The sequence below is a fragment of the Choloepus didactylus genome, chromosome 1 (assembly GCF_015220235.1).
Source record: "Choloepus didactylus isolate mChoDid1 chromosome 1, mChoDid1.pri, whole genome shotgun sequence".
Classification (NCBI taxonomy): domain Eukaryota; kingdom Metazoa; phylum Chordata; class Mammalia; order Pilosa; family Megalonychidae; genus Choloepus; species Choloepus didactylus.
Genome location: NC_051307.1, coordinates 204,936,125 through 204,958,910, shown reverse-complemented (window position 1 = coordinate 204,958,910; position 22,786 = coordinate 204,936,125). Strand labels below are relative to the sequence as shown.

At 40.1% G+C, this 22,786-nt stretch overlaps 1 protein-coding gene and 1 pseudogene across 1 annotated transcript in view; one reads left to right on the top strand and one right to left on the bottom strand.

The window, feature by feature from the left end:
* Nucleotides 1–480: 480 nt before the first annotated feature.
* Nucleotides 481–22,786, top strand: part of POC1A (POC1 centriolar protein A) — a 111,125-nt gene continuing 88,819 nt past the window's right edge. The window contains exon 1 of the mRNA XM_037797615.1: nucleotides 481–818. Within this exon, the coding sequence (XP_037653543.1) occupies nucleotides 801–818 (18 nt within the window). The 5' untranslated portion in view covers nucleotides 481–800. The remainder of the gene's footprint in view (nucleotides 819–22,786) is intronic.
* On the bottom strand, nucleotides 20,889–22,013 carry LOC119510201 (annotated as a pseudogene).

Sequence of the window (22,786 nt, the reverse complement as noted above, 5' to 3'; positions counted from 1 at the left end):
CAGAGAGGGCCGGGTCATTTCACACTCCCTCATATTACAAATGGGGAAACTGAGACCTACGGAGCTGAAGCGTTTTTTTCTGAGGTCACACAGCGAATCAGGACAAGGGCTGGGATTCTAATCTAGTTCTCCAGACCAAATGGATATGCTTCCGAGTGTCTCGAGTTCTTTTATATCAACCGTGTTTTAAGTGCTTAAAAGGCTTAAAAGGGTTCCCGAGGGGCGAATAATTCGTTGTGAACAGAGTCTCCAGAAAAATAACAGCCGCGCGCGTGCGGCTGCTTTAAGGCAACACAAACACAGTGACCCACGTGTCCTGCATTTCCGGTATCCTTAAGGCCCTTGCTTCGGCTGCCAAACCCAGCCCCGCTCTCAGGGCATCTCGGGAAACGTAGTTCCACCTTCCGGCAGATAGAAGGATGCTGGCGGCTCGAAACTACATTTCCCAGAAAGCTGTGCTCACCGTCTGCTTGGCCGGGCGATGGGCCGGTGGGAGAGAGCCACCTCGTCCATAGCTTTTTAATTTCTCAGGAGAAATGATTGCTGGCGGACAGAAATCTCTGGCTACGCCGTCCGTGGGCTGACCGGCCTTGCGGGGCTGGGCGCGCAAACCGAGAATACTTTTGCTTCCGGTCGGGGGACAAAAAGCTGCGGCACCTCCTCGCCTTTAATTGCTGTGGGCGGGGCGCGACAGCGCGCCTCGCGTTGCTATTGGCGGCAGTTGGGGCGCGGAAACTGAACTGGCAGCAACGGCAGCGGCCGCGGGCAGCTCCGGCTCCTCGGGCTCCTCCGGTCCCGCCATGGCCATGCCCTGCCCGGTAAGTCTTTTCCGGCTGCGGACTCCTGGGTCTTACTCTCCCCGCCGGGGCCTACAGGGACTACAAACCAGTTCCTGATCCCAGGGTTTGCTGTGGGAGACACAGCACGGCCGACTTGATGTGATCTGAGGCCTCTCTGGCCTCAATCTCTCAGCCGTGAGCAGCAGACGGCTGGATGGAGGGGTTGATGAGGGCACAGCCTGCCCACGGGGGGAAGAGCAGGCCGCTGGGTTGCCTTCTTTGAGTCCCAGGCTCCGCCAAAGGCCAGAGGGTAGCATTCCAAGGCTCACTTCTTTTTGCCAGGTTGCTTGGAACCTCCCTGCCCTCTGGCCTGGTGGAGAGTCAGAGAGACTGGGTGGAGGCCTGTGGCCTCTTCAGGCGTCTGGTGACTTGGGCAGGGGGCCCAGACTAGGATCCGAGCCTTTTGACCCCCAATCTATTGCGCTCCCCACAAACCCCACACCTCCCAGGGTGGTTATATTCCCTGGGGGAGATGAGGCTTACACACAGGGAACCATAGAGCCTGTGGGATTGGAGGAGGGGATATTGGAACACCTTCCTCGGGTGGACCTGAACTTGCCTCTGCACACTGAGGGAGGCTCAGGTGACAGCCTTGGGTGGGTGCTGCTCTGTTGGGAGGTTCCCCAGCTGCCACTGTCCCCTGTTGTTGACAGCTGGCGTCAGGCGTTTGGGGAATGGAGCTGGGCACGGAGCCACTAGGCCTTTGTTCTGGGCACAACTCTGGGTGGTGGCGGAAGCCTTCTTCTGCCCTAAGGGCATCCTTTCCCAAGAGAAGTCTCCCAGGGGCCCCCAAGATGCTTCTTTGAAGTTTCTGAGGTTTGTGGAGTGGGGTGGGAGACCTGGGGTAGAATGTTAAGAGGGCTGGGATATAACCCTTAAAGTGCTGAGACACGATCTGCTGTGGGTTGGAGAGAGTCGCCAGAATGTTCTCTCCCATGTCTTCCCAAGCATTTCCCTCAAAGACCCTTCTCTAATGTTGGGTGGAGTGAAGATTGTGGTCGTGGCAGCAGCTCTGCCACTGAGAGCCTGTCTAGAGCCTACCCTTGGTTCACTGGCCCTTCTGCAGTGGGATTGAGGGATGGGATCTGAGTCCTGAGGGTAGGAGTGGGACATTTTTTAAACAATAACTTTTTTTTGAGATAATAGTTCACATAGCATAAAATTCACCCTTGAAAAGTGTATAGTTCAGTGGCATTTAGAATATTCACAGTGTTGTGCAACCATCACCGCTGTCTAATTCCACTGTCTAATCCCAAAGAGAACCCTGGTACACAGTGGCAGACATTCTCCATTTCTCCCTTCCCCTAAGTCCCTGGCCCACTAATCTGCTTTCTGTCCCTATGGCTTTGTCTGTTCTGGACATTCATATGAATCATACAGTTTATGGCCTGTTGTATTTGGCTTCTTTCACTTAGGATAATGTTTTCAAGTTCATCCATGTTCATCCTTACTTCAGTCCTTTTTATAGCTGAATAATATTCCGTTGTATGGATACACTGTATTTTGTGTATCTTTTCATCAGTTGATGGACATTTGGGTTATGTCCACTTTGGGGCTCTTATGAATAATGCACTTACGAACATTTGTATACAAATTTTTGTGTGATTATATGTTTTCAGTTCTCTTGGATATATACCTAGGAGTAGAATTGCCAGGTCATATGGTAACTGAATGTTTAAACTTTTCAGGAACTGCTCAATTGTTTTCCAAGTTGCTATACCATGTTACATTCCCACCAGCAGCGTATAAGGGTTCTAATTTCTCCACATCCTCACTAACACTTGTCATTATTGGTTCTTTTTGATTACAGACGTCTTAGTGTATGTGAAGTGGTATCTTTGTGGTTTTGATTTGCATTTCCCTAATGACAAATGATGTTGAGCATCTTTGCATGTGTTTATTGGCAATCTGTAATTCTTTAGATAAGTGTCTATTCAAGTCCTTTGTCCACTTTTTAATTGGGTTGTTTATCTTTTTATGGTTGAGGGGAATGAGATTTTTTTAATATAAATTCTGGATTCTAGACCCTTAACAGATCAGTGATTTTCAAATATTTTCTACCATTTGGTAGGTTGCCTTTTCACTTCCTTGATAGTGTTCTTTGATGAACAGACATTTTAACTTCTGATGAAATCCAGTTTATCCATTTTTTCTTTTGTCACTTGTGCTTTTGGTGTCATATGTAAGAAGAAATCATTGCCTGATCCAAGGATACAAAAATTTACCCCTGTTTTCTTTTAAGAGTTTAACAGTTTTAGTTCTTACATTTAGGTCTTTGATCCATTTTGAGTTAATTTTTTTCTTTTCTTTTTTCTGTGAACTTTAACATATATATAAGTGATAACTTTCAAAGTATGATTTAACCAGGGGTTAGACAGCAAATTTCAGAGAATGTCATGGGTCACAGTTCCACAACTTCAGCCATTTCCATTATTGTAAAATATAACGTACGTACAGAAAGGTGTCAACTCTTGATGTGTAGCTCAACAAGCCGTTATATAGGTAATTTAAAAAATTATTAGGAATTACAGTTCCACAGTTTCAGTCCCTTGCCTATTTTTTTAATTCAATTTTATTGAGGTATAGTCACATACCATGCAGTCATATAAAGTGTACAATCAGTTGTTCACAGTACTATTATATAGTTGTGGGTTCATCACCAAAATTAATTTTTGAATAGTTTCATTACCACACACACAAAAGAAATAAGAATAAAAATTAAAGTGAAAAAGAACAATTAAAGTAAAAAAGAACCCTGGGTGCCTTTTTTTTTTCTTTTTTTTGCCTCCATTTTTCTACTCATCCATCCATACACTGGACAAAGGGGAGTGTGAGCACACATGGCTTTCCCAATCACATTGTCACCCCTCATAAGCTACATTTTTTTTAAATTTTGAAATAAATTCAAAGTTATAGGAACAGTTGCAAAAACAATACTAGCCCCATACACAGAATTCCATCATACCCTGACTCCCCTCCCCCAATAGCTCAATCCACTAACTTTAACATGCTGTCACATCTCTATTTCTTTCCCTCCCTCCCTTCCTATCATCCATCATCTATTGCTCTGTCTTCTGGACATATGAGAGCTAGCTGCACACATCCTTGAACAAACACTATAATTCATGTATACACTTCCCATGAACAAGAACATTCTTTTATGCAATCCCATTAAGCGCAGCTGAGAAGTCCAATAGATTCAACAATGATACAAAGCTTATATTCTATATTTCCTTTTCCTTATGTCTCAACTGTGTCCCTTTGAGCCACCTGTCCTCCATCCTCCAGTCCCATCCAAGTTCATCCTTGGCATTCAGTTGTCATCTATTTAGACTTTTTTTTTTTTTTCGGTTGTGGAAACATATATACAGCCTAAATCTTCCCATCCCACCCCCTCCCTAGCCTTCCATTAGTGGGATTAATCATATTTAGAATGTTGTATGCTCTTTCCCACCATCCATTACTAGAAATTTCCCTTCGCCTTAAACAGCAACCCTACACTCATTTCTTAACTCCCCATTGCCCCTTCCCCCATTTCTCTTAACCCATACTCTACTTTTCATCTCTATGGTCATATTCTCTGTTAATTTCTTTGTGTTTACTGTGGGGCTTAAAATTAACCTCTTAAATCCATAATAATCTTGTTTTTCTTTGATACCACCTTCACTTCAATAGGACACATAAACTATGTTCCTATACTCCTCCATTCCCCCACCTTTATATAGTTGTCTAAAATTACATATTTTACATTGAGTTCAAAACCACTGATTTGTCATTAGAGTTTGTGTATTTTATATCATGTAGGAAGTAAATAGTGGAGTTATTGAATTATTGACTTCTATTTGTATTCCATTGTGGTTGGAGAATGTGCTTTGAGTATATTCAATTTTTTTTTTTTTTAATTTCTTGTGGCTTGTTTTATGTCCCAGCTTATGGTCCCGTCTGGAGAAAGATCCGTGATCACTAGAGAAAAATAAGTGTCCTGGTGATTTGAGATGTAAGATACTATATATGTCTGTTAAAATTCTCTATATCTCTTTCTCCTTTCTTTGTTTCTCTGTTGGTAGGGCTCTCTTTAGTATCTGAAGTAGGGCAGGTCTTTTATTGGCAAACTCTCTCAGCATTTGTTTGTCTGTGAAGAATTTAAGCTCTCACTCAAATTTGAAGGAGAGTTTTGCTGGATAAAGTATTCTTGGTTGGAAATTTTTCTCTTTCAGAATTTTAAACATGTCATGCCACTGCCTTCTCACCTCCATGGTGGCCGCTGAGCAGTCACAACTTAGTCTTATGTTGTTGCCTTTGTATGTGGTGAATTGCTTTTCCCTTGCTGCTTTCAGAACTTGCTCCTTCTCTTCAGTATTTGAGAATCTGATCAGAATATGTCTCGGAGTGGGTTTATTTGGATTTATTCTATATAAGCTACATTTTTATACAATTGTCCCCAAGATTCAAGGGTTCTGGGTTGTTGTTTGACAGTTTCAGATATTTACTGCTAGCTATTGCAAGTCATTAGAACCTAAAAAGGGTTAACTGTATTGTGCATAAGAGTGCCCACCAGAGTGACCTCTCAGTTCCCTTTGGAATCTCTCAGCCAGTGAAACTTATTTCATTTCATTTCACATCCCCCTTTTGGTCAAGAAGGTGTTCTCCATCCCACGATGCCAGGTATAGATTCCTCCCTGGGAGTCATATTCCACGTTGCCACGGGGATTTACACCCCTGGGTATCAGATCCCATGTGGGGGGGGAGGCAGTGATTTCACCTGCCAAGTTAGCTTAGCTAGAGAGAGAGGGCCACATCTGAGCAACAAAGAGGCATTCAGGAAGAGACACTTAGGCACAATTATAAGCAGGCCTAGCCTTTCCTTTGCAGTAACAGTCTTCCCAAAGGCACGTCCCGTGATTGAGGGCTCAGCCCATCAAACCACCAGTCCCCAGTGTCTGTGAGAACATCAGCAACCATCCAGGTGGGGAAGCCCAACACCATTGCATTCTCCCCCAACTCCTCAGGGGGGCTCTGCATATTTTTTTCATTTTTTTTTTAATTAACTATTAACTATATAAAAAAATTTAAAAAAAAAGACAATAAAAAACTTTTCAAACAAACCAAAATAAGGGAATAAGAAAAAGACAACTAACCTAAAATAACTACTTTACTTCCAACATGTTCCTACTCTACTCTAAGAAAGTAACCTAATATAGCAACATTTCTGTGGACTTGTACCTACCATACCCACCAGAAATTAACAAACCATAATCATTCCTGGGCATTCCCAGAATGTTAAATTTATCCACGATAGCTTATCTGTTCTTATTGGGTTATTGTTCCCCCTTCACTAATTGCTCTCTATCGCTAGGTCCCCTAAATTCTACATTATAAACCATTTATTTTACATTTTTCAATGTTCACATTAGTGGTAGCATATAATATTTCTCTTTTTGTGCCTGGCTTATTTCGCTCAGCATTATGTCTTCAAGTTTCATCCAAGTTGTCATATGTTTCACGACATCGTTCCTTCTTAACTGCCGCGTAGTATTCCAACATGTGTATATACCATTTTATTTATCCGCTCATCTGTTGAAGGACATGTGGGTTGTTGCCATCTCTTGGCAGTAGTGAATAATCCTGCTATGAACATTGGTGTGCAGATATCTGTTCATGTCACTGCTTTCAGATTTTCCAGGTATATACCAAGAATTGCAATTGCTGGATCGAAAGGTAACTCTGTATCTAGTTTTCTAAGGAACTGCCAGACTGTCTTCCAGAGTGGCTGAACCATTATACAGTCCCACCAACAATGAATGAGTTCCAATTTCTCCACATCATCTCCGGCATTTGTAGTTTCCTGTTTGTTTAATGGCAGCCATCCTAATTGGTGTTAGATGGTATCTCATTGTGGTCTTAATTTGCATCTCTCTAATAGCTAGTGAAGCTGAACAGTTTTTCATGTGTTTCTAGGCCATTTGTATTTCCCCTTCAGAGAACTGTCTCTTCATATCTTTTGCTCATTTTATAATTGGGCTGTCTGTACTATTGTCATTGAGTTGTAGGATTTCTTTATATATGCAAGATATCAGTCTTTGGTCAGATACGTTGTTTCCAAAAATTTTTTCCCATTGAGTTGACTGCCTCTTCACCTTTTTGACAAATTCCTTTGAGGTACAGAAACTTCTAAGTTTGAGGAGTTCCCATTTATCTATTTTTTTCCTTTGTTCCTTATGCTTTGGGTGTAAGGTCTAGGAAGTGACCTCCTAATACAAGGTCTTGAAGATGTCTCCCTGCATTATCTTCTAGGAGTTTTGTGGTATTGTCTTTTATATTGAGGTCTTTGATCCACTTTGAGTTAATTTTTGCGTAGGGTGTGAGGTAGGGGTCTTCTTTCATCGTTTTGGATATGGATATCCAACTCTCCCGGCCCCATTTGTTGAAAAGACTTGTTACGTCCCAGTTCATTGGTTTTGGGGGCCTTATCAAAGATCAGTCAGGTGTAGTTCTGGGGGTCTATCTCTGAATTTGCAATTCCGCTGATCAATATATCTATCTTTGTGCCAGTACCATGTTGTTTTGACTACTGTGGCTTTATAATAAGCTTCAAAGTCAGGAAGTGTAAGTCTCCCACTTTGTTTTTCTTTTTTAGAGTGTTTTTAGCAATTCGAGGCATCTTCCCTTTCCAAATAAATTTGATAACTAGCTTTTCCAAGTCTGCAAAGTGGGTTGTTGGAATTTTGATTGGAATTGCAATGACTCTGTAGATGAGTTTGGGTAGAATTGACATCTTAATGACATTTAGCCTTCCTATCCATGAACATGGAATACTTTTCCATCTTTTAAGGTCCCTTTCTATTTCTTTTAGTAGAGTTATGTAGTTTTCTTTGTATAGGTCTTTTACATCTTTGGTTAAGTTTATTCCTAGGTACTTGATTTTTTTAGTTGCTATTGTAAATGGTATCTTTTTCTTGAGTGTCTCTTCAGTTCGTTCATTTCTAGCATATAGAAGCATTGCTGACTTATGTGGATTGATCTTGTATCCCACTACTTTGCTAAATTTGTTTATTAGCTCTCATAGCTGTATCATTGATTTCTCAGGGTTTTCCAGATATAAGTTCATATCATCTGCAAATAATGATAGTTTACTTCTTCCTTTCCAATTTGGATGCCTTTTATTTCTTTGTCTTGCCATATTGCCCTGGCTAGCACTTCTAGCACAATGTTGAATAACATGGTGACAGTGGGCATCCTTGTCTCATTCCTGATCTTAGAGGGAAGGCTTTCAGTCTCTCACCCTTGACTACTATGCTGGCTGTGGGTTTTTTATATATGCTCTTTATCATATTGAGGAAGTTTCCTTCAATTCCTACCTTTTGAAGCGTTTTTATCAAAAAGGGATGTTGGATTTTGTCGAATGCTTTTTTAGCATCTGTTGAGGTGATTATTTGATTTTTCTCTTTTGATTTGGTAACGTGTTGTAATACATTGATTGATTTTCTTATGTTGAACCATCCTTGCATGCCTGGAATGAACCCCACTTGGTCATGGTGTATGATTTTTTTAATGTATCTTTGGAGTCGATTTGCAAGTATTTTGTTGAGAATTTTTGCATCTATATTCATTAGGGAGACTGGCCTGTAGTTTTCCTTTTTTGTGGCATCTTTGCCTGGTTTTGGTATTAGATTGATGTTAGCTTCATAAATGTGGTAGGTAGTATTCCATTTTCTTCAGTGTTTGGAAAGAGTTTAAGTAAGATTGGTGTCAGTTCTTTTTGGAAAGTTTGGTAGAATTCCCCTGTGAAGCCATCTGGCCCTTGGCATTTATTTGTGGGAAGTTTTTTGATGATTGATTGGATCTCTTTGCTTGTGATTGGTTGGTTGAGGTCTTCTGTTTCTTCTCTGGTCAGTCTAGGTTGTTCATATGTTTCCAGGAAATTGTCCATTTCCTCTACATTATCCAGTCTGTTGGCATACAGTTGTTCATAGTATCCTCTTATGGTTTTTTAAAAAATTTCTTCGGGATCCGCAGTAATGTCACCTTTCTCCATTATTTTGTTTCTATGGGTCTTCTCTCTTTTTGATTTTGTCATTCTAGCTAGGGGCTTGTCTATCTTGTTGGTCTTCTCAAGGAACCAACTTTTGGTGTTATTTAGTCTCTCTTTTGTTTTGTTTTTTTGTTGTTGTTCTCTATGTCATTTATTTCTGCTTTAATCTTTGTTATTTCTTTTCTTCTACTTTGTTTAGGATTAGTTTGCTGTTCATTTTCTAGCTTCTTCAGTTGCTTTGTTAGTTCTTTGATTTTAGCTCTTTCTTCCTTTTTGATGTATGCGTTTAGTGCTATAAATCTCCTCCTCAGTACCGCTTTTGCTGCATCCTATAGGTTTTGTTGTGTTGTGTTCTCATTTTCATTTGTTTCTGTATATTTAGCAATTTCTCTTGCTATTTCTTCTTTAATCCACTGATTGTTTAGGAGTGTGTTGTTTAACCTCCAGGTATTTGTGAATTTTCTAAGTCTCTGATGGTTATTGACTTCTAATTGTATTCCATTGTGGTCAGAGAATGTGCTTTGAATAATTTCAATTTTTTAAAAATTTATTGAGGCTTGTTTTATGTCCCAGCATATGGTCTATTCTGGAGAAAGTTCTGTGAGCACTAGAGAAGAATGTGTATCCTGGTGATTTGGGATGTAATGTTCTATATATGTCTGTTAAATCCAATTCATTTATGAGATTGTTTAGGTTTTCAATTTCCTTATTGGTCTTCTGTCTGGTTAATCTATCTGTAGGAGACAGTGATGTGTTGAAGTCTCCCACAATTATTGTGGAAACAGCAATTGCTTCCTTTAGTTTTGCCAGTGTTTGTCTCGTGTATTTTGTGGCAACTTGATTGGGTACATAAACATTTATGATTGTTATTTCTTCTTGTTGAATTGCCAATTTTATTAGTATGTAGTGGCCTTCTTTGTCTCTCATAACATCCTTGCATTTAAAGTCTATTTTATCTGAGATTAATATTGCTACTCCTGCTTTCTTTTGGCTGTAGCTTGCATGAAATATTTTTTTTCCATCCTTTCACTTTCTTTTTTTTAAATTTTTTAAATTTTTTAAATTTTTTATTTTGAAATAAATTCAAAGTTATAGGAACAGTTGCAAAAACAATACTAACCCCATACACAGAACGCCATCATACCCTGACCCCCCTCCCCCAATAGCCCAATCCACCAACTTTAACATGCTGTCACATCGCTATTTCTTTCCCTCCCTGTCTATCATCCATCATCTATTGCTCTGTCTTCTTAACATATGAGAGCTAGCTGCACACATCCTTGAACAAACACTGTAATTCACATATACACTTCCCATGAACAAGAACATTCTTTTATGCAATCCCATTAAGCACAGCTAGGAAGTACAAGAGATTCAACAGTGATACAAAGCTTACATTCTATATTTCCTTTTCCTTATGTCTCAGCTGTGTCCCTTTGAGCCTCCTGTCCTCCATCCTCCAATCCCATCCAGGTTCATCCTTGGCATTCAATTGTCATCTATTTAGACTGTCTTTTTTTTTTTTTTTTTTCAATTGTGGAAACATGTATACAGCCTAAGTCTTCCCATTCCACCCCCTCCCTAGCATTCCGTTAGTGGGGTTAATCACCTTTAGAATGTTGTAATGCTCTTTCCCACCATCCATTACTAGAAATTTCCCTTCACCTCAAACAGCAACTCTACACTCATTTCTTAACTCCCCATTGCCCCTTCCCCCATTTCTCTTAACCCAAACTCTACTTTTCATCTCTATGGTCATATTCTCTGATAATTTCTTTGTGTTTACTGTGGGGCTTAAAATAAACCTCTTAAATCCATAACAATCTTATTTTTCTTTGATACCACCTTCACTTCAATAGGACACATAAACTATGTTCCTATACTCCTCCATTCCCCCACCTTTATATAGTTGTCTAAAATTACATATTTTACATTGAGTTCAAAACCACTGATTTGTCATTAGAGTTTGTGTATTTTATATCATGTAGGAAGTAAATATTGGAGTTACAGTTCAAAAATTATTGACTTCTATTTGTATTCCATTGTGGTTAGAGAATGTGCTTTGAGTATATTCAATTTTTTTTTTTTTTTAATTTCTTGTGGCTTGTTTTATGTCCCAGCTTATGTGCCTTCTGGAGAAAGATCCGTGATCACTAGAGAAAAATGAGTGTCCCGGTGATTTGGGTTTTAAGGTTCTATATATGTCTGTTAAAATTCTCTATATCTCTTTCTCCTTTCTTTGTTTCTCTGTCGGTAGGGCTCCCTTTAATATCTGAATATCTGAAGTAGGGCAGTTTTTTATTAGCAAAACCTCTCAGCATTTTTTTTGTCTGTGAAAAATTTAAGCTCTCACTCAAATTTGAAGGAGAGTTTTGCTGGATAAAGTATTCTTGGTTGGAAATTTTTCTCTCTCAGAATTTTAAATATGTCATGCCACTGCCTTCTCACCTCCATGGTGGCCGCTGAGTAGTCACAACTTAGTCTTATGTTGTTGCCTTTGTATGTGGTGAATTGCTTTTCTCTTGCTACTTTCAGAACTTGCCCCTTCTCTTCAGTATTTGAGAGTCTGATCAGAATATGTCTTGGAGTGGGTTTATTTGGATTTATTCTATTTGGAGTTTGCTGGGCATTTATGCTTTGTGTATTTATATTGTGTAGAAGGTTGGGGACGTTTTCCCCAACAATTTCTTTGAATACTCTTTCTAGACCTTTACCTTCTCTTCTCCTTCTGGGACACCAGTGAGTCTTAAGTTTGGATGTTTTATTTTATCTGTTGTATCCCTGAGATCCATTTCGATTTTTTCGATTTTTTCTCCATTCTTTCTTTTGTTCCTTCATTTTCTGTTCTGTGGACTTCTTGGACACTGAGACGTTGTTCAACTTCCTCTAATCTTATATTGTGAATATCCAGAGTCTTTTTAATTTGGCCAGCAGTTTCTTTTATTTCCATAAGATCTTCTATTTTTTTATTTACTCTTGCAATGTCTTCTTTATGCTCTTCTAGGGTCTTCTTTATGTCGCTTATATCCTGGGCCATGGTCTTTTTGATGTCCTTTAAATCCTTTGCCATGTTTTCATTCCTCGATTGTAGTTCTTTGATTAATTGTGCCAAGTACTGTTTGTCTTTTGATATTTTGAATTGGGTGTTTGGAATTGGATTCTCCATATCATCTGGTTTTATCATATGCATTAAAATTTTCTGTTGTTTTTGGCCTCTTGGCATTTGCTTTGCTTGATAGGGTTCTTTCACGTTGTAAAAAAGAAGATCCCAATGTAATTTTTCAGAAACACAGTTTGGTGGTGTACACTTTCTCTAACTACCCAGCAAATGGCGTCTGTGAGTCACCTATACCCCTCAAGTCAGTTCTCCACCTTGTCCTCGCAGTGTGTGGGGAAATGATTCTTGTGGGATTCAGTTGGAGAACTCAGTCCATCCTTTCACTTTCAATTTCTTTTTGTCCCTGTGTCTAAGATGAGTCTCTTGTATGCAACATACTGATGGTTCATATTTTTTGATCCATTCTGCCAGTCTATATCTTTTAATTGGGGAGTTTAATCCATTTACATTCAACCTTATTACTGTGAAGGCATTTCTTCAATCAGCCATCCTATCCTTTGGTCTGTTTGTCAGATATAGTTTTTTTCTCTCTCTCTTATTGTCCTTTAATGAAGCAATACTGAATCTCTTCAGTACTGAACCTTCTCCATCTCTCTCTCTCCTTTCTTTGTTTCTTTGTCGGTAGGGCTCCCTTTAGTATCTGAAGTAGAGCACGTCTCTTTTTAGCAAAATCTCTCAGCATTTTTTTGTCTGTGAAAAATTTAAGCTCTCCCGCAAATTTGAAGGAGAGCTTTGCTGGGTAAAGAATTCTTGGTTGGAAATTTTTCTCTCTCAGAATTTTTAATATGTCATGCCACTGCCTTCTCGCCTTCATGGAGGCTGCTGAGTAGTCACTACTTAGTCTTATGTTGTTTCCTTTATATATGGTGAATTGCTTGTTTCTTGCTGCTTTCAGAACTTGCTCCTTCTCTTCAGTATTTGAGAGTCTGATCAGAATATGTCTTGGAGTGGGTTTATTTGGATTTATTCTATTTGGAGTTTGCTGGACATTTATGATTTGTGTATTTATGTTGTGTAGAAGGTTTGGGAAGTTTTCCCCAACAATTTGTTTGAATACTCTTTCTAGACCTTTACCCTTCTCTTCCCCTTCTGGAACACCAGTAAGTCTTTTATTTGGATGTTTTATATTATCTGTCATATCTCTGAGGTCCATTTCTATTTTTTTGATTTTTTTCCCCATTCTTTCTTTTGTTTTGTCATTTTCCATTCTGTGGTCCTTGAGGTTGCTGATTCGTGTTCAGCTTCCTCTAGTCTTGTACTATGAGTATCCAGAATCTTTTTAATGTGGTCAACAGTTTCTTTTATTTCCATAAGATCATTTATTTTTTAATTTACTCTTGCAATTTCTTCTTTATGCTCTTCTAGGGTCTTCTTCATGTCCTTTATATCCTGTGCTTGTTTGTCTTTAGTTCTTTGATTAATTGCTGTACGTACTGCATCGTCTTCTCTGATATTTTGATTTGGGTGTTTGGGCTTGGGTTATCCATATCGTCTGTTTTTTTCATATGCTTTAAAATTTTCTGTTGTTTTTGGCCTCTTGGCATTTGCTTAACTTGATAGGATTCTTTTAGGATATGTAGGCTAATTCAAAGACTCATCTCTGATTTGTCAGATCTACAGCCTGGTGGAGTACACTTTCTCTAACTAACCAGCAGGTGGCATCCATGAGCCACCTATTCCCCTCAAGCCAGTCTTCTCCAACTTTGTTTTTGTGGTGTGTGGGGGTCTGATTCCTGTGGGGGTCCAACTGGTGCCCCAAGTTTGTGTGTGTAGTTGGTGTTGTCTGCTCTGAATGTGGGGCATGTGTCTGAGCGGTTAGGGTGGCAGGGCAGCTTTAACAATCAAACCTCCCAGGTGTTCCTGGAGATTTAAGGCTGTTGCAAGAGTCTAAACCTTCCGTTCAGTCTCGTCACAGTTTGTCTCTGCCGCTGATCCACAGGTCCTTGGTATTGGTGTATGGTCCCTAGGACTTCTGAGTGGGTCCCTCTTCCAAGCCGTGTCCTCCTAGGGCCTCTGCTCAGGGAAGACTGCTATGTCACAGGTGTGGGCTATCCCTCAAGGGAAGTTCTGGGCTTCAGGGCAGTGTAGGGGCGTTCCCAGCCCATTGAAAGGATGGCTGTATGGGGTGTGTTAATTTTCCCCTTTTCACACAGCTCTGCCTTCCTAGTTCCAGGACAGTTAGCTGTGGGTGCGCAAAAGGCTATTGTCCATGCCCGATATTGTGGTGTGTGTGCGCATTGCTGGAAACACTTCCCATTGCACTGGGTTGTTTGGTGCAGCTCTGGGCTGTGGCACCGGCACTGGGCAGGAGCGTTCCCAGCTAGCCGGGAAGATGGCTGTAAAGCTCGTGGTTTTTTTCCCCTTTTGGCTCACCTCTGCCTTCCTCGCTCCAAGACAATTAGCAGTGGGTGCGCGAAAGGCTGTCATCCATGCCAGATATTGAGGCGTACCCACAGGTCGTGGGGACACCGCTCCTGCCGCACTTCACTGTGTGGTTTTTGCTGCCATATCTGCAGCTGCTTTTGGGTTTTTTAAAAAAAACTAGTCCGACTATGTTCTAGTTTGCTAATTCTGCCAGAATGCAAAACATCGGAATGGCTTGGCTTTTATAAAAGGGGGTTTATTTGGTTACACAGTTACAGTCTTAAGGCCATAAAGTGTCCAGGGTAACACATCAGCAGTTGGGTACCTTCACTGAAGGATGGCCAATGGTGTCCGGAAAACCTCTGTTAGCTGCGAAGGCACGTGGCTGGTGTCTGCTCCAAAGTTCTGGTTTCAAAATGGCTTTCTCCCAGAACGTTCCTCTCTAGGCTGCAGTTCCTCAAAAATGTCACTCTTAATTGCACTTGGGGTATTTGTCCTCTCTTAGCTTCTCCAGAGCAAGAGTCTGCTTTCAATGGCCGTCTTCAAACTGTCTCTCATCTGCAGCTCCTTTGCTTTCTTCAAAGTGTCCCTCTTGGCTGTAACAAGCTCGTTCCTTCTGTCTGATCTTAAATAGTGCGCCAGTAATTTAATTCAGACCCACCCAATGGGCGGGCCAACACCTCCATGGAAATTATCCAATCAGAGTCATCACCCACAGTTGGGTGGGGCACATCTCCATGAAAACACTCAAAGAATTTCAATCTAATCAGCACTGATAATGTCTGCCCACACAAGATTACATCAAAGATAATGGCATTTGGGGGACACAATATATTCAAACTTGCACAGACTCCAAACACCAACCCATGGTTTCCCCACACCGCAGCGTGGCTGCCGGGTATTCAGCAGGCTTACTCACTCATTTCAGAATGCACACTCCCTGTTTCACCAAGTGCACAGTCCCTGTGGATTTAGCAGACCTTGTTCAGCTGGTGCATCACTGGAACTGGTGTTCTAGGTCACTTTCTGGCTTCTATCTAGTACTTTTCACGGAGGTGTTTTTTTGCCCTGTCTCTCCTAACCGCCATCTTCCAGAAGCCAGCCCTTGCCTATTATGCAATAGAAGGTATATACAGAAAGGTGAAGACCTTCAAGGCACAATTCAACAAGCAGGTCTAGAGCAAATCCCAAAGGATGCTATAGGCTACAGTTCCACCATGTCATTTACCTCCTTCCAGCCATTCCAACACCCCAGCATCTATAAAAATATATATATAATTATATAAAGTTTCAGTATTCATAGACTTCTGTTACTCCATCTGGTCTTGTTTCTTGCTACCTCTTCCTCTCACTTGAGCTCTTTCCCATCTTCAGAGATGTCTAGGCAGTGAGCACCCAAACTTGTTCATATTGAAAGGGAGTGTCGACAGTATGCGGAAGGGGGCTGCATCTGATTGTTGATCTTAAAGAGGGTGTTGCCTCTGGGTTTTAGAACTTGTCAGGTATAGGAACACTAATCAAGTTTCTGAAAGATAAAACTTAGTGAGTGCATATTTTATAGAATCTCAGGTATGGGCTTAGGTATTTGGGTACTACTTTTGATAAGGGCATTGCATACTGTGGCCATTTAGGATGTCTAGCTGGAGCTTGCATAAGAGAAACCTCCAGGATAGCCTCTTGACTCTATTGGGGATCTCTTAGGTACTGTGACTTCAGCTTGTTATCTTTCTTTTTCCCCCTTTTGGTCAAGTAGGAATTTTCAGTCTCTTGCTGCCAGGACCAGGTTCCCTCCTGGGAGTCGTGCCCCACATTGCCAGGGAGATTAATTCCCCTGAGAGTCATGTCCCTCGTTGTGGGGTAGGTTATTGCATTCATTTGCTGAGTTGGGCTTAGAGAGAGAAAGGCGACATCTGAGCAATAAAAGAGGTTCCCTGGAGGTGCCTCTTAGGCATAATTATATGAGGGCTCAGCCTCTTATTTACAACCCTAAATTTCACACGAGTAAGCCTCAAGTTGAGGGCTTGATTTATTAAGTAGTGGGTTCCTAACTTCACTTAGTATATATTCTATCCCAAGATAAATGGTCAGTTTCTTACATTATCTTTACTTAGTTGTGCAATCATCATCACTCCCAACTTTAAACAATTATCATAACATAATACATCCCAGAGTTCTTATCAGCTGCTAATTATTCATCCCAGCCTTAGTGTAGAGTTGGTAAGATATTCCTATTAAATATAGTCTTTAATATGTAATGGGTAGTTTTTCCATACCACTCTGTTGTTAACCCTCTGCACCAGTGTCATACCATATAAGTATATCATACTAACACTTATTTAGGTTTGTAGTGCTACTCTGTGTTACATGCCTTTAAACAACCATTTACAAACATGTTTGCCTTCAATGCTTCACTGATATTTATAATCCCATTAATGAACCATGGTCACATCTGACCATTAAGATCACCCTCATTATCATATCTGTACACATTAGATTATTGTTCCCCCTTCACTAGCTTCTGTCTATCTTTAGGTCCCCTATATTCTACATTATAAGACGCTTATTTTATGTTTTTCACAGAGTTCACATTAATGGCAACATACAATATCTCTCCTTTTGTGTCTGGCTTATTTCACTCAGCATCATGTCTTCAAGGTTCATTCATGTTGTCATATGTTTCATGACCTCATTCCTTCTTACTGCTGCATGGTATTCCACAGTGTGTGTATACCACATTTTGTTTATCCACTCATCTGTTGAAGGTCATTTGGATTATTTCCATCTCTTGGCAATTGTGAACCATGCTTCTATGAACATTGGAGTGCAAATATCTGTTTGTGTCACTGCTTTCAGATCTTCTGGGTATATACTGAGAAATGAAATTGCAATTTCCAAATATAAGATCATATCATCTGCAAATAATAACAGTTTTACTTCTTCCTTTCCAATTTGGATGCCTTTTATTTCTTTGTCTTGCCAAATTGCTCTGGCTAGAACTTCTAGCCCAATGTTGAATAATAGTGGTGACAGCGGGCATCCTTGTCTTGTTCCCGATCTTAGGGGGAAGGCTTTTAGTCTCACCATTGGGTACTATGCTGGCTATGGGTTTTTCTTATATGCTGTTTATCATATTGAGGTAATTTCCTTCAGTTCCTACCTTTGAAGTGTTTTTACCAAAAAGAGATTCTGCTTTTTTCAGCATTTATTGAGATGATCATTTGATTTTTCCTTTTTATTTGTTAATGTGTTGTATTACATTGATTGGTTTTCTTATGTTGAACCACCCATGCATGTCAGGAATCAACCCCACTTGGTTGTGGTGTATAATTTTTTTAATGTGCCTTTGGCTTTGATTTGCAAGTGTTTTTGCATCTATATTCATTAGGGAGGTTGGCCTAGTTTTCCTTTTTTGCAGTGTTTTTATCTGGTTTTGGTATCAGAGTGATATAAGCTACATAAAATGAGTTAGGATTTGTTCCTTTTCCTTCAATTTTTGAAAGAGTTTGAGCAGTAATGGTGTCAATTCTTTTTGGAAAGTTTGGTAAAATTCCCCTATGAAGCCATCTGGCCCTGGGCTTTTATTTGTAGGTAGATCTTTGATGACTGATTGGATCGCTTTGCTTGTGATTCATTTGTTGAGATCTTGTTTCTTCCTGGGTCAGTGTAGGTTGTTCGTGTGTTTCCAAAAAATTGTCCATTTCCTCTAAATTGTCTAGTTTGTTGGCATACAGTTGTTCATAGTATCCTCTTATGATTTTATTTTTTAAATTTCTTCCGGATCCATAGTAATTATTCCATTCTCATTTCTGATTCTGTTTATTTGGGTCATCTCTCTTTTTTACTTTGTCAGTCTAGCTAAGGGTCTGTCAATCTTGTTGGTCTTCTCAAAGAACCAACTGCTGATTTTATTTATTCTCTTGATTGTTCTTTTGTTTTCCAGCTCATTTATTTCTACTTTAATCTTTGTTATTTCTTATATCTTCTATTTGCTTTAGGTTTAGTTTGCTGATCTTCCTCTAGCCTCTTCGGTTGTTCGATTAGGTCTTTGGTTTTAGCTCTTTCTTGCTTTTTGATGTATGCATTTAGAGCTATAAATTTCCCCCTCTGTACTGCCTTCGCTGCATCCCACAGGTTTTGATATGTTGTGCTCTCGTTTTCATTCTTCTCTAGATATTTATCTACTTCTCTTGCAATCTCTTCTTTGACCCACTGGTTGTTTAGGAATGTGTTATTTAACTTCCATATATTTGTGAAAGATCTGGTTCTTTGGTGGTTGTTGATTGCTAGTTGCATTCCGTTATGGTCTGGGAATGTGCTATAAATAATTTCAGTCTTTTTAAGTTTATTAAGACTTGTTTTTGCCCCAGAATATGATCTATCCTGGAAAACATCCATGGGCATCTGAGAAGAATGTATATCCTGATACTTTGGGATGTAAGGATCGATATGTCTGCTACATCTAATTCATTTATCATATTGTTTAGGTTCTCAATTTCCTTTTTGGTCCTCTGTCTAATTGTTCTGTCTATAGAAGAGAGTGGTAAATTGAAGTCTCCCACAATTATTGTAGATGTATCTATTGCTCCCTTCAGTTTAGTCATTGTTTGTCTCATGTATTTTGGAGCTCCTTGATTGGGTACATAAACACTTATGATTGTTATTTCTTTTTGATGAATTCTTCCCTTTATTAATTTATAGTGTCCTTCTTTGTCTCTTATAACATCTTTGCATTTAAACTCTATTTCATCTGATATTAGTATAGCTACCCCTGCTTTCTTTTGGTTGCAGCTTGCGTAGAATATTTTTTCTCATCCTTTCACTTACAGTCTCTTTGTGTTGCAGGGTCTAAGATGAGTCTCTTGTAAACAGTGTATTGAGGGGTCATACTTTTTAATCTGTTCTACCAGTGTGTATCTTTTAATTGGAGAGTTTAATTCATTCATATTCAAAGTTATTACTATGAAGGGAGTTGTTGAACCAGCCATCTTATCCTTTGATTTGTAGTTGTCAGATCTATTTTGTCCCTTTCTTTCTTTCCTTTAAGTTACTGTTACAAATACTCTTCAGTTTTGTGCCCTTCTCTAGACCTCTCTTTCCTTTTTTTTTCTCTGCTGGTAGAGCTCCCTTTAATATTTCTTGCGGGCAGGTCTCTTGTTAGCAAATTCTCTCACCATTTGTTATTGTATGACAATTTTAAACTCTCCCTCAATTTTGAAGGAGAGCTTTGCTGGATAAAGAATTCTTGGCTGCCCCCCCTTCGTGGGATCTGACATCCAGGGGAGTGAAACTCCCTGGCAACATGGAATATGACTCCTGGGAAGGAATCTAGACCTGGCATTGTGGGATGGAGAACATCTCCTTGACCAAAAGGGGGATGTGAAATGAAATAAGTTTCAGTGGCTGAGAGATTCCAAAAGGAGCCGAGAGGTCTTTCTGATGGGCACTCTTACGCACAATATAGACAACCCTTTTTAGGTTCTAATGAATTGGAATAGCTAGCAGTAAATACCTGAAACCGTCAAACTACAACCCAGAACCCATGAATCTTGAGGACGATTGTATAAAAATGTAGCTTATGAGGGTTGACGATGTGATTGGGAAAGCCATATGGGCCACACTCCCCTTTGTCCAGCATATGAATGGATGAGTAGAAAAATGGGGGCAAAAAAAAAGGCACCCAGTGTTCTTTTTTCCTTTAATTGTTCTTTTTCACTGTAATTTTAATTTTTATTATTTTTGTGTGTGTGGTAATGAAAATGTTCAAAAATTCATTTTGGTGATGAACGCACAACTATATAGTGGTACTGTGAACAATTGAATGTATGCTTTGTATGACTGCATGGTATGTGAATATATCTCAATAAAAATGAATTTTAAAAAAGCCAATGAATACCCTCTTTAAAAAAAAAAGAATTCTTGGCTGGCAGTTTTTCTCTTTGAGAGTCTTAAATTCATCTTACCACTGCCTTCTTGCTTCCATGGTGCCTGCTGAGTAGTCAGTACTTAGTCTTATGTTGGTTATTTCCCTTGTATGTGGTGACTTGCTTCTCTTGTGCTGCTTTCAGAACTTTCTCCTTCTCTTCAGCATTTGACAATCTGATCAGTATATGTCTTGGAGTGGTTTTTTTGGATTTATTCTATTTGGAGGTTGTTGGGCATCTTTGATTTGCTTATTTATGTTGTTTAGAAGGGTTGGGAAGTTTTCCCAACTATGTCTTGAACAACTCTTCTGAGCCCTTTGCTCTTCTCCTTCTGGGACCCTAGTGATTCTTATATTTGTTCTCTTTATGTTATCCATCATTTCCCTGAGATCCGTTTCAAATTTTTCGATTGTTTACCCCATTTGTTCATTTGTCTATTCGTATTCAGTTGCCTTGTCCTCTAGTTCATTTATCTGTTCTTCTGCCTTTTCAAATCTGATGTTTGTCTCTTGTGTGTATATATGTATATACACACACACACACATATATATATTTGCCAAAGTGATATGTTTTAAAATTAAAAAGTACAAAGATTTGATTTTATCCTAGAAAATTTATTGCTTCTGAGTTGGCACATTGCAATAGGGCACATTTTCTATAAGAAGGTCCTTCCTAGGAACCGGTTTCAGTGTATTATGGTCTGTGTGAATACCTTGTATAACACATGTTCTGAGAAACAGTTCAACATCAGAACCTATTTTCATTAGCTGCTCTATTTTCTTAGAAGTTTCACTTTTATTATTTTTGAATTCTTCATTTGTCTTAATTCTGGCTGCTTCTCATGCTCTGGCATCATTTTTAAAAACTTGTTGTCTGGTCCTGTGCAATGTTTTAAAGAGTTTTAAAACCTCAGCACTGTGACCCTGGCAGGGCCCACTCTTTCCAAGCTCATTGAGAACATTCAGGTCTCCAAGGGTTAGTTTTAGCAAGTGCTTTTGCTGGAACTCGATTTCCTTGGTTTCTGGACTTCTGTGCACCTTCCATTATCCAAATAAATCTTTCATCTCATTGAATGACTGTAGCTCAGGATTGCTGTTGGAGTTGTGTTCACTTCCCAGGGAGGTGAAGTGGGTCCCTCAGATAAATACTTGGTCTTGGTCACCTGATCTATGGCTGTCCTTGCCGCTGAGGCTCTAATATATTTTTAATTTGATCAATAGCATCTTTTATTTCCATAAGATCTGCTATTTTTAAATTTACTCTTTCAAATTCTTCTTTATGCTCTTGTAGTCTTCTTGATGTCCTTTTTGTCTTTAGCCATCTTGTTGAAGTTATTTTCGAGATTTGTGTGTACTTCTTTAATTAATTGCTCCAAATTTTGTGTCCCTTCTGACTTTTTAATTTGTTCCTTTTGCTTGTCCATATCTTCTTGTTTCTTCAGGTACTTTATGATTGTCTGTTGGCTTTGGGGCTTTTGCTTATCGTGGTAAGATTATTTTGGGAAATACAGGATTATTTGAGCATTTATTTATAATTTGGCAGAGGTATAGCTTGCTGGGATGCATTTTCCCTGCCCTACCAGCAGATGGCACTCTTGGGCCACCTGTCACTCTCAAGCCAGCCTTCCCCGAACTTCTCCCATGCCCTGGGCAGGGTCAGTATTCGGTGAGATTCCAATCAGCGCACCAGTTCTCTGTGTACACTGGGGACTGCCTGTCTTGGGGGTGTGATGTGGGCATTGTGCAGTTCAGGAGGGAACCCACTCAAAGGCACCCTCCAGTTCAAATATGCCCTGCTTCCTGCCTGCCGTGTGCCCGCAAGCCTGTGGGGTGTGGGAGGGAGTCCTAATGCTTCCATGTGGCGCCCTCTCCTTTCCCTGATTTTTGCCTGTACACCCCCTGGACTTCCGTGTTGGGAGAGTAAATGTGGTCAGTACTCATCTGCTGTCTCGCACGTTCCCTCATGGAAGCTCCTGGTTGTGTGGCTGTGGAGGATTATCTGGAGGATTATCTCCACAGTTAATTGTTAAGGTTGGTGTGCGGGAGTGGAGAGCCTCTGCTCTCTCCCTTGCCTTGCATCCGTCTCGCTGCTGTCGGTCCTGGCCTAACAAACTAACCCCGTTCCTTGAGGTGCAGTCTCTCTGCCTTTCCATCCATGTCCCCACTAGGTACTACAGGAGTCCCCCTATGGCTATGCATACCCCGAAACCTCAGTCCCCAGGTGTCCTCTGGCTCCTCTCTCATTTCCTTCATGGAGTAGAAGTTTGGTCCGCCTTACCCAGTCTGCAGTCTTCCCAGAAGTCCAACCTTGTTCTTTTTCAGGATAGATTTTGCTATTCTGGGTATCTTGGATTTTCATATGAATTTTAGAATTAGTTTTTCAATGTCTGCTGAAAAGGCTGCTGAGATATTGCTAGGGATTGTTTTGAATCTGTAGATCAATTGGGGGACTATTGCCGTCTTGACAATATTAAGTCTTCCAGACAAGAAGCATGGGCTGTCTCTCCATTTAT